Raw genomic sequence first — 12813 nt, 5'->3', positions numbered from 1 at the left:
GGCTAGAGTGCCATGGCGTCAGCCTAGCTCACAGCAACCTCAAACTCCTGGGCTCAAGCAATCCTACTGCCTCAGCCTCCCAAGTAGCTGGGACTAGAGTCATGTGCCACCATGCCCAGCTAATTTTTTATATATTTTTAGTTGTCCAGCTAATTTCTTTCTATTTTGTTAGTAGAGATGGGGTCTTGCTCTTGCTCAGGCTGGTCTCGAACTCCTGAGCTCAAATGATCCTCCCACCTCGGCCTCCCAGAGTACTAGGATTACAGGTGTGAGCCACCATGCCCGGCCATTTCTAGTGATTTTTGCTGTGAAGAGTTATGAGAGTCTGGAGTAGTAACTTGCTTACCTTCTTACACACCTGTTATGGGCTGAATTGTGTGTTGAAGTCCTAATCCCAAATACCTCAGAGTGACTTTATTTGGGCCTTTATAGAGGTAATAAGGTTAATATGGGGTGATGGGGTGGGCTCCAATCCAACATGATTTGTGTTCTTATACAAAGAAAAGATTTGGAGATAGTCACACATACAGGGAATGTCATGGGAATGTGAAGATGGCCATCTGCAAGCTAAGGAGAGAGGCATGAAACAAATCCTTCCCTCACAGCCCTTAGAAGGAACAAAGCCTGCCAACACCTGAATTTCATATTTCTAGCATCCAGAACTATGAGACAATAAATTTCTTCTGTTGTTTGAATTTGTGTGGTATTTTGTTAGCCTTAACAAACTAATACAACACAGAGCTAGACCTCATTCTGATCATTTAGAAGCTTACCAGTTAAAGTCCATGGCTGAAACAACTACAGAATCTTTTGTTTTTGTTTTTTTTTTTAAAGAAATGGTGTCTTGCTGCATTATCCAGGCTGGCCTCAAACTCCTAGCCTCCAGCAATCCTACCTCAGCCCCCTGAGTAGCTGGGTAACAGATGTGTGCCACTCTGCCCAGCTAGTATCTTTCCTTATTAATATAGAGAGTAGTCTACAGGCCAGTGTGGAAGGAAAGAAATCTCATACCCTTCAGATCTCAGATTCTACTCAGATTGTTTTGATAAGGAAATTCCTTTGCTTCTAAATTGCATGAGTACTATAGAAACTTAAAACATCCCTAATCCGAATTAAATGCATTATGTTCCAGAACAGGAACAAGTCCTATTTTTAGGCTAATTACCTGATTTTACTAAAAAAATGCAATTTTGCAAGTGAATTACAGTGTATGCTTCTTTAAGAAAACTGATTTTTAAGTACATTTGATTAAGTGTATCGGGTGGGATATTTTGAAATATATTGGAGGAAGATCACTTTAATAGTTGCTCAGAAAACAGAATTATATGTAAAACTAAATGTGCAAATCCCTAAATTAAACTTAAAAATTTGTGCAATCCTACTACAGTTTGGTAATCCAGGAATGCCGCTGATAAACTAGTAAGTAATACAAAGAAAAAAAAAATCGAGATGCTTTATTAGTACATTCTTTTAAAAAACAATCTGTCATTACCCAAGGAAATAATAAGCATATTTACAGTTACCTATTTTCAGGGATCGTCTGGACCTTTTAAACCCAAACACTGATTGTCTTGACGTTATATTTCTGCCACAGTAGTGCAAAACACCTCCCTTCACAGTGCCATTTTCAGTTGGTACTAGACAATAATGAGAATTATAGGAATATTTTGCAAATCTGTTTCGAATCAGAAAACAGATTCTGTGTAACTAGAAATATTAAAGGCATATTAGTTAGAGCTTAGTCTACAAATTATCTTTATACTTTATTCTTTGATATCTTATAGATCTCTACCCGGCATCTGTGACCCTTCAGACTTTCGGAATACCCCACAGAAGGGGACACAGAGCTTTCTGTCTGCACTACATAAGCTTTTCCTAATACATGTATATGGTTGAGTTATGAAACAAAGTATCCTTGTGAGCCAACCAAATATTTTGGATATGAGTGCTACCTATGTCATTAATGCAACCCAAGGTTTTTCTATCTAAATAAGTTGCTGTTGCTTATAATAATATACTGAAGGACCTTAGTAAAGAAATGGGAAATCAAATCCTTAAGTCAACTAGTTAAACCTTAATGTATGCAAGACCTTTAATACATGGCTCCGACAGGCCAGTAGAAATAACTTAAAAGTAATGATCATACACATGATAAATCTTCCCCTCAGAACTAAACAAAGAACAATCCTTTGACTGCTTCTGAGAGAGAAAATAATAAGTTTTAAGAAGCAGTTTTGGATAAAGGGGGCCTTACAAATTACACTTATGAGTCAGTGTCTATAAACAGTTTTACAGGTACCTAGAATTCAGGCTTCCCCAAGCCAGGTAGCAGCTTTGTAGTATGGTCATATTTAGCCTTGCCCAAGTATAAGTAAATTTCACAAAGCAGGATAATCTAATAAAATTCCCTCCTCCTAAAGCCAAACAGATACTTTTGGTAACTATCTAGAAAATAAGGAAGAAATTTCTAGGTGCATGCTTCCTGCTGGGCTCTATTGCCCGTTATAACATCCTATTACAATCAAGGACTGTCACTAAGAACCTCCTATTAATTCCTTACTTGCACTCTCAGGATCAAGACAAAAAATATAAGCAAGCAGAAGTTTTCTTTGGCTGCTATCAACAAACAAAACACACCCCCTCCTAGTATATCTGCTGCCAATAAAAAGTCTGGGGCTAGTGAAAACTCCTGGCATCAAATAAAAGTAGGAAGTTGTTTCATTGGCTTTTCTGTGTAGGTCAAACTATGGCCATGGAGAAGCACACTCTGGATTGAATCATGAATGTATAGAAATGTTTAAACTGTCTCATTGATATTATTCCTACATCATATAAAGGTCCTGTTACAACTTGTACTGGAGAAGCTTTAAAGGGGCTATTTTTCAAGAAGCTTCTAGCAAGTAATTTTTACGAATAGAACTATACGCTTAACTGGATAATTCTCAAGCATAAACAGCATTTCTATTGTTCATAATTGTGGCAAATTTGTGTGAGCTCTTAATTTAGGATATATTTCATATCCCTTCTCAATAAAATTTTTAGAAAAATCACTCTTTAGTCAGTTATCTATCAAACACAGGGAAAACACAATAGAATCAGAGGATACTATCACCAAATATATGTCTGCTTTGCAAAAGATCAGATCTTACATTTTCAAAATGTTCCTTGCGTGCTCATGCTTTATATTTCATAGTACAGCAACACCCCCTTCACAACGACTGGTGATCATGTTACCAATTTCTGTCCATGTATCTGAATGAGGGTTATAAACTTCAACTGAGTCCAAGGTACCTGGGGCCAAGAAATCATGGCTGGAAGAACGACCTCCAGAAACATACAGAAGACCATTGACTGCGACAACACACATGCCTGCTCTTGGCACTTTCATTGAGGCGACTTCAACCCACTTTTCCTGGTTAAGAGAGAGAAAAAAATATGTTAGCAGTGTTATAAGATGATAGTAGAGAAAACTGCTAAGAAACAGATATTCCAGTTCTTTTTACATGTATAAATTTAAAACTCACAATCCAGTAAGTATATAGAATATTTTTCAATGAACTTCTGAGTAGTCATGGACAAAGTACATTTAGAAGAAAATAATCAAAAAACATGTTTGATTATAACATATGATCAGGAGATGATTCAGAAATCATATATAAGCCAACATTCCAAGAAACTACATCTATGGAATACAAATAGGTAACATACTCAAAAATAAACAAAACAAAAGAACCACAAGGAAAAAGAAGCTTATATGCCGAAGGGCTTTTTAAAGCCTTTAATATGCTAATGAGTCTTAAAAATTTCCAAGAGAATCATATAGCATACAACACTTGCCAAATTTATTTGATCATGGAATCCTTTTTTCAAGGACCATACAGTGCAGTGGAGTTAGCAATCTGCAGAACATATTTTCAAAAAGGTGTGCTAGATCAGCGGTTGGGAACTATATAGCCTGTTTTTCTATAGCCTGAGAACAAACAATGATTTTTTCCACATTAAAGATTATTTAAAAAAAAAAAGAAACATATGTCAAAAGAAGAGATATTGTGTGGTTCACAAGGCCAAAAATATTTACTCTCTGGCCTTTGACACAAAAAGTTTGCTAACTCCTGGTATACAATGTTCCCTGAAGAAATTTCCATAAGCTGCTATAGCCAAAATGACTAGTAGTGTCCTACTTCAGGAAAAATGTCTATACCCAGAAAACAGGAAAGCTAATAAAGGTCCTAAGAAGTAATCAGGGGAGAAAAGAGCAATTAGCCAGGTAATAAAAGAATGGATTATCAATCTGTTAATAAAGCATATGATTAACAAAGTTTTTAAAATCATAAAAAGTGAACATTGATTATTCATCAATGCTAGAAAGTGAACTTTTTGAGGACAGGGACTTAATGAGTCTCTCATCCTAGTACCCAGTATAATGCCAGCACATTATAAACAGTCACTGTATGTTTGCTGATCTGAACGTAAATGAAATTCTGAAATACTAAAACCAAGGACAATTCTTTGAAAGTGAAGGGCCAGATTAAATTTGAAGCCTATTTGATCCATCTGAAATTTCAGAATATATCACAAAGCTGACATAGATGAAAAAATATTATAAAAGATAAATATTTAATATATTCAAAGAGATCCATAACTGGGTAAGATAAATTAGGATGCTTTGGGTTATATTTATAACTAGGGAGAACTAACCTTTGCTCTCCCACATAATGCCCCTTGACAAGAATAAAGGGACCACAGGACTCACCCATATTGTTTATCTTTCATTTCTATTAATGTATTAGAACTACAGTTTGCTTTTTAATCCCATGCTACCTCAAAAAACTCTGTAAGACCACAAACACATTTTACATTATCTTTAGGTCTGGAGCTATAATGTAGAACTTTAGTTTTATTGTTCTAAAGAACAATAAAATTTCAGATTTATGCATCAAAACCCAAGGTAACTCATTATTACTAAGACTTACTTTGGAACTAAAACCTATTCATTTCATAGCCATATAGAAAAATTAGCAACAGAAAGTGACCAAAGTTTAAAACTTGTCAGAAATGAGAATTAAAATCCTTATGCTTTATAGCAAGACATGGAAGTCCATTCTGCCACTTCTATTCAACATTGTACTGGACATTCTAGCCAGGGCAATTAGGGGAAAAAATGAAATAAAAGACATCTAAATTTTAATCCAGATTTAAAAAGTAAAACAATCTTTATTTATAGAGGATATGATCTTACATATAGGAAATCCTTAGGAATCCACAAAAAACCTATTAAATTATGAGTGCAGCAAGGTTGCAGAATACAAGATCAATATCCAGAAATCAATGGTATTTCTACACACTAGCAATAAACAACCTGAACATGAAATTAAGAAAATAATTCAATTTACAATAGCACCAAAAGGAATAAAATACATCAGAATAAATTTAACCAAAAAGGACAAGGAAAACTAAAACTTATAAAACATTGTTGAAACAAACCGAAGAACTAAATAAAAGGAAAGACATCCCATGTTCATAAATCAAAAGACTTAATATTGTTAAGATGGTAATACGCTCCAAACTGATCTCAGATGCAATCAATCCTTCTCAAAAACCCAGTTGGCTTCTTTGCAGGAATTGACAAGCTCATCCTAATATTCATATGAAATTCAAGGGACCCAGAATAGCAAAATTGTTATTAAAAGGTCAAATTTGAAGGACTCATACTTTCTGATTTCAAAATTTATTACAAAACTACAATAAGCAAGATAGTATATGCTATCTTGTGCTTTGGGAGGCCAAGTCAGGAGGATTGCTTGAGGCCAGGAGTTCTAGACCAGCTTGGACAACATAGCAAGACCCCATCTCTACAAAAAATTTAAAAATTAGCCAGGCATGGTGGCACATGTCTGTGGTATCAGCTACTTGGGAGGCTGAGGTGGGAGGATTGCTTGAGCCCAGGAGTTCAAGGTTATAGTGAGCTACAATCACACCACTGCACTCAGTCCTGGGCAACAGAGTGAGAAAAGTAAAAGAAAAAAGCACAGGTGTAAATCTTTTTTTTTTTTTTGGTGTCCCTGGGTGGGCTCCACAGTTGTAAACCTTCATGCCCTTGGGTTAAGCAATTGTTTCCTACTTATGACACGAAAAGCACAAATGGCAAAACAAAAAATAAACTGGACATCAAAATTTAAAATTTTGTGCTTCTAAGAAAGAATACCATCAAGAAAGTGAAGAAAGCCCATATAATGGAGAAACTTTTACAAATCATATACCTGACAAAGGACTTGCTTCTAGATTATATAAAAAACTCTTATAATCAATAATAAAAAGACAAATAATCCAATTTTAAATGGACAAACTGAATAGATATTTTTTCAAAGAAGACATAAAAATGACCAGTAAACACAAGAAAAGATGCTGAACATCATTAGCCACCAGGGAAATGCAAATCAAAACCACAATGAGATACCAATTTATACCTACTATGACAGCTATATCAGAAAATTCAAATAATAGCAAGCATTGGATGTAGAGAAACTGGAGCCCTATTATATTGATGGTGGTTATTTAAAATAGTGTGGATACTTTAGAAAACAGACTGGCAGTCCCTAAAAAGGTTAGACATAGAGTTACAACATGACGCAGAAATTCTACTCCTATATACATACCCACAAGAAATAAAAACATGTGTCTACACAAAAACTTGTACACAAACCTTCATAGCAGCATTGTTCACAATGGCCAAAAAGTAGAAACAACCAAAATGTCTGGTGGGTGAATTATATTTCAATAAAGCTGTTAAAATCCTTCTTCTTAAAAAAAAGTAGGAAAAGAGAAAAAAATCTTAAAAGTTTTGAATGTTTTACTAACCATAAGTGGCATAAAAATCATAAAATTCAAATAAAATAATCCTTATTTCCCAAAATATGTTCCCTGAAACATTTTTTTCCACAAGATGTTCCACAAATATCCAAAAAACAAAGAAAGGTGGTGTGGTCAATTGAATTTGAGAGACTTAGCATAAAGGTTCATAAAGTACATTATTGTACTAAATTCTGTAAAGAAGTCCTGTGGTAAAGAAACTAACTAAACTTGGTTTAAGTCAGATTTCCCTTAATATAGTTGACCAGGGAAACTCAAGTTACCTAATTCCTATTAATAATACAAAAAAATATAAGTATTCCATTGACATTAATTTGGGAAAAGTTGACCTTATCTATAAGTCTAGGGCATAACACATCTTGTACTTGATTAACCCAACACTTAACACATTGTAACATAATTGTCTATTTATTTCTCTATATTCCTCACTAAAATGTAGCCTCCTTGAGAGCAGTGGCCTTACATGTTTAGTCCGTTCTTGTTGCCCCTGCTATAGTGTCTGATCCATACTTACATACTACGAAGTCTGTATTTGTGAATAAATAAACTAATGAACAAATACATGACAGAACAGTGGTTCAATAAAGATACAACCTGCCATTCCCTATCTTTCTGTTCTCTTCCTTCACTAGCATAATTGAGTCAACCCAGTAACTGAACATGATGGAACATTGGGGAGTGACAGGATGAGTAATGCGTGGAGGTGGCAGGTGGAGAAGATAGCTAGTGTGGCAGGGGGATTGGTTTTAAGTAAATAGATATTTTAAGGACAATGGAAGACAAGTTTAAAAAATTTTTTTTTTTACAGGCAAGATCTCATTTTGTCACTCAGGCTGGAGTGCAGTGGCGTGATTATTGCTCACTGCAGCCTCAAACTCCTGGGCTCAAGCGGCCCTCTCACTTCAGCCTCTCGAGTAGCTAGGACTATAGGCATGCACCACCATGCTCAGCCTGGAAGGCAAGTTTTTAATTGACAGGCAAGATATTTATAAATGTGAAAAGGGAGAAGGCCTGAAAGAACCTGGTGTTGTTCTAGAATTGGAGCTATCACTATGAACTCATGGTTTTAAAATATAAATACACAAATAGATATAGACAAAGATGAATATGTGTGTGAATACATATATACATACATATATTTCCTAGCTCTGTTTACTGAGGGTACCTAGAAGCAGCAACACCTTGGCAACAATTATAGCAGGGGCAACAAGAATGGACTAAACATGCAAGGCCACTGCTCTCAAGGAGGCTACATTTTAGTGAGGAATATAGAGAAATAAATAGACAATTATGTTACAATGTGTTAAGTGTTGGGTTAATCAAGTACAAGATGTGTTATGCCCTAGATTTATAGATAAGGTCAACTTTTCCCAAATTAATTTCAATGGAATACTTATATTTTTTTGTATTATTAATAGGAATTAGGTAACTTGAGTTTCCTTGGTCAACTATATTAAGAGAAATCTGACTTAAACTGAGTGTATAGATCTTGGTTTCTAAACTGTTCTTTACTAAAAGAAAATGAAGTTTCTTAGGGAAATGGCTGATTTCAGGGCTAGAACAGAGAAAAGTACAAGATAAGCTTAAAATATTTCTGCCAGAAAGTAAAGAAATGCTGAATGAATGATAGAAACATATCTAAAGGACACAGGAGGGATTTCGACTTCCAGCCATAATAGATTGTTACCAAACTTGCCCTCCTGCCAAAAACACCTAGAAAACTAGATAAAATATAAGAAACAAAGTTCTCAGACACTGGACAACCAGCAATACAAAACTGTGATCCTTGAGAAAAAGAAACAAACAAAGTGAGCTCTATGGTCATCTAGACTTTAGGCCTGGAAGGGCTTTCTGAAAAGAGGCACAGGGAAGGGTATCCCAAGCAAATCATGACAGTCAGTTGACTTTGAAGACAGAGATCAGAGTTTGCCAGAGGATAGAGGTCCTCTTGAGTCTTTGGCTAAATACTACTAATCGTGCTACGGTGAGACTCCATGAGAACAGGCAATGAACAACTAATGGGAGAAATTGTAAGCTGAACAATTCCTAGAGCTCACACAAGGCTAGGCGATATTTTAGTTCTGACTAGCCAAAGTGAAGAGACCTTGTTGAACACATGGGGCATTCAGTAGAGATCCAAGAAAAGTCATGCTTTAGTAGTAAAGATAAACTAAACCTAAAGGAAAGGTTACTCTGGACCTTTCCTACAAAGCTTAAAAACAAATCTCAAGCTGAGCACTGTCACACATGCCTATAGTCCCAGGTACTTGGAAGGAAAGCTAAGGCAGGAAGATTGCTTGAGCCCAGGAGCTTGCGTCTAGCCTAGGCAAGATCCCATCTCTAAAAAGAATCTTTTAAAATAATTTTTTGATAAAAACAAGTCTCAAAAAGATTAATATGATTTGTAAATAATTAAACTGCTTACCAAAACTAAACTCAACACTTCTTAAAAGTGGAAAACAAAATCCAAATGCTCAGCAACATAACATTCACAATATCCAGTGTCCAGTCAAAAGTTACCAGAAATGTAGAAAAGCAGAAAAAATGTGACTCAAACCAGGAATAAAAAAAGTGAACAAACCAGGCACAGTGGCACATGCCTCTAGTACCAGCTTCTCAAGAGGCTGAGGCAGGAGGACTGCTTGATCCCAGGAGTTCAAAGCCAGCCTGGGCAATATAGCAAGACCCCATCTCTTTAAAAAAAAAAGTCAACAGATACAGATCTAAACATAACAGAGACGATGAAATTACCAGACAAGGACTTTAAAACAGATATTATTAATTGTTTGAGGATCTAAAGGAAAACATGAACATAATGAGGAAAGAAACAGAAAACATTTAAAAAAATAAATCTTTTAGAGCTAAAAATATCTGAAATGAAAATTCCACAGATGGGATTAGACACTGCAAATTAGAAGTTTAGATACTGCAGACGGTAAACGAACTTGAAGACAAAGCAAAAGAAACTATCCAAACTGAAGCACAGAGCGAAAAAGGAGTGGAAAAACATAAACAGAGCCTCAGTGAAAATGGGACAATATCAAGTGGTCTTACATACATGTATAATTGGATTTCCAGAAAGGCAGCGGGAGAATATTTGAAAAAATGTGGCAGAAAACCTTCTAATTTGATGGAAGCAATGATCCCACAGATTCAAGAAGTTCAATGAATTCCAATCAGACATTTCATATTTAATAAATAAATAATATAAACTCTAAAAACCATTTAAAAGTCAGAGATTGTCAAACTGGATTTAAAAACAGACCACAACTACAGGTTGTTTACAAGAAGTGCAATTTATAAAGATACAGATAGGTTAAAAGGTAGAAGGAAGTTGTGTGCAGTGGCTCACACCTGTAATCCTAGCACTTTGGGAGGCCAAGGTGGAGGAATGCTTGAGGCCAGGAGTTTGAGACCAGCCTAGGCATCATGCAACACCCTGTCTCTACAAAAAGTAAAAAAAAATTTTGCCAGGTATGGTGGCACACACCTGTAGTCATAGTTACTCAGGAGACTGAAGCAGGAGGACCACTTGAGTCCTTAAGTTCAAGGTTACAGTGAGCTATGATTGCACCACTGTACTCCAGCCTGAGCAACAAAAAAAGTAGAAAGAAAAAGATATGCCATGTAAAAACTAATCAAAAGAAAGCTTGGGGAGGGGGGCAAGGGCAACATACGTAACCTAAACACCTGTACCCCCATAATATGCTGAAATAAAAAAAAAAAAAAAGAAAGCTCGGCTACATTAATGGCTACAATACTATCAGACAAAGTAGACTTTAACACAAAGAATATTACCAGAGATAGGCCGGGCGCGGTGGCTCGCGCCTGTAATCCTAGCACTCTGGGAGGCCGAGACGGGAGGATTGTTTGAGCTCAGGAGTTCGAGACCAGCCTGAGCAAGAGCAAGACCCCGTCTCTACCAAAAATAGAAAGAAATTAGCCAAACAACTAAAAATAGAGAAAAATTAGCTGGGCATGGTGGCGCATGCCTGTAGTCCCAGCTACTCGGGAGGCTGAGGCAGAAGGATCACTTGAGCCTGGGAGTTTGAGGTTGCTGTGAGCTAGGCTGACGCCACGGCACTCTAGCCCAGGCAACAAAGTGAGATTCTGTCTCAAAAAGGAAAAAAAAAAACAACAAAACAACACAACATATCAAAATGTGTGGGATGCAGTTAAAGCAGTACTTGAAGAAAATTTATAGTTTATATTGTAGAAAAAGGAAGGCCTAAAATCAATCATCTAAGCTTCTACTTTATGAATCTAGAAAAAGAAGAGCAAACTAAATCCAAAACAAATTAGATAAAGTAAAAAATAAGAATAGGTATTGATAAAACAGAAAATGGACAATCAATAGAAAAAAATCAACAGCACCAAAAGTTGAGTCTTTGAAAAGAAAAAGAGAGAGAGAAAAAAACCCACAAATGACCAATATCATGGATGAAAAAGAGTATATCACTACAGATCTTAAAGACATTAAAGAATACCAGATACTAAACATTTGAAATCATCCAACCTACCTCTTCAAAGGAATATTTTTCTACAGTATGAAGAGCATCCTGTGTCTCATTCCACCCTCCAACAGAATAGATGCAGTCATTGAGTGCAGCCACGCCAAGATATGCTCTTCTGGTTCCCATTGGAGGAAGTGGAGACCAACGCTTAGAAAGTGGATCATAAACCTCAAAAGAACGAAGCTCTATTCCTTCATTGCTGATGCCCCCAACTACATAAATTAAACCTGGAAATGGAATATTTTTGATCAGATTCTATAGAAAATAAGATACAAATAATGATGAAGAGTAATAGTTGTGCTCTATGTTTGCTGTGCTGGTGCTATTTTTAATCTAGGGCTTACAATATTATTTAAGAGAAAATCAACTTCTGTCTAGTTTATCGCGTCTCACATTTAAGCATGTTGTAAAAATTAGGGGAATTAATTTAAAGTGGCATGGAATTTTCAAAGAACTTAATGATACTGTAACAAAATAATCTATCAGCCAAGGATTTTCTGTCTCATTGTCTGCTTGGTGATCTCAGGTTCCAGATCCACTTCTACCATCCATAGATTTAAAAAAAAAACAAAAACAGGGACATGGATGTTTTTTCCCCTGAAACATGTCATGCACCTAAGCTGGGAATGGCATTGACCTCATTGATGACAGCCTATATGTTGTTCAGAGAGACATAATATAAAATAGAGAATTTAAATTAGAATACTATGTGGCTAGATTAAGGTATCAGAATCAATTACTACAATACTATAGAATATAACTTACAGAGAGTTCCTTACTAAATTTTATTTGAAACTAATGGTTCTGATAATCTACAATTATTTTTGAGTCCCTAGTTGTGATCCCCATGTTCCAAAGTAAGCAGTTATAAAGAATGACATTTTAAGAAACATGGGCTAAATGTTAGTAAACTTGGGTTTTAGTTCCAGTTTTGCCAGTAACCAACTATGAGAAAAGACAACTCGCAACTTTCCTGATCTTCAGCTTCCTCATCTATAAATTAGAGTTTGAAATAGATAATTTCCAAGATGCCTCTCTAACTCTATGATTTTAGGTGAGGAGATAAGAATAATAAATATAAAACAAGTAGAAAACACTATAATATTAAACAATAAAATACAGTCTGTACCATGTAATTTGAACATTTAAATGCTAGTGGAAATCGGAGATGGTAACCACAAAGCAGGAGGAACCTGAGCTGGAAACACAGCAGGCTGAGCTGGCATGCAACAATGGGCAGGTTGCTTCCTACTCTACAGGTGCATATAAATGGACTTTCCAATTCTGGACAGAGAATCAGCTTCTATTTAAAAGAGCTTACTACCTACCTCTCAGACAATTAACAGACAATTAAAATAATGTTTGTGTACCACTTTAATATGCAGCACAGCATTTTTCAAATCAGTCATGATTATATTTTTTTTTTTTT

The 12813-nt window shown here is 35.8% G+C and overlaps 1 protein-coding gene across 1 annotated transcript in view; it reads right to left on the bottom strand.

The window, feature by feature from the left end:
• Window positions 1-2260: 2260 nt before the first annotated feature.
• The window catches only part of IPP (intracisternal A particle-promoted polypeptide), a 33034-nt gene continuing 22481 nt past the window's right edge, over window positions 2261-12813 (bottom strand). Inside the window, exons 7-8 of the mRNA XM_012649033.1 lie at window positions 11391-11611; window positions 2261-3412 (exon numbers count right to left, since the gene is read on the bottom strand). Coding sequence (XP_012504487.1) covers window positions 3188-3412; window positions 11391-11611 — 446 coding nt within the window. The 3' untranslated portion in view covers window positions 2261-3187. The remainder of the gene's footprint in view (window positions 3413-11390; window positions 11612-12813) is intronic.

This window comes from Propithecus coquereli, unplaced genomic scaffold (genome assembly GCF_000956105.1).
Source record: "Propithecus coquereli isolate 6110/MARCELLA unplaced genomic scaffold, Pcoq_1.0 Scaffold299, whole genome shotgun sequence".
NCBI classification, from domain to species: domain Eukaryota; kingdom Metazoa; phylum Chordata; class Mammalia; order Primates; family Indriidae; genus Propithecus; species Propithecus coquereli.
This window is presented reverse-complemented; position numbering and strand designations above follow the sequence as displayed.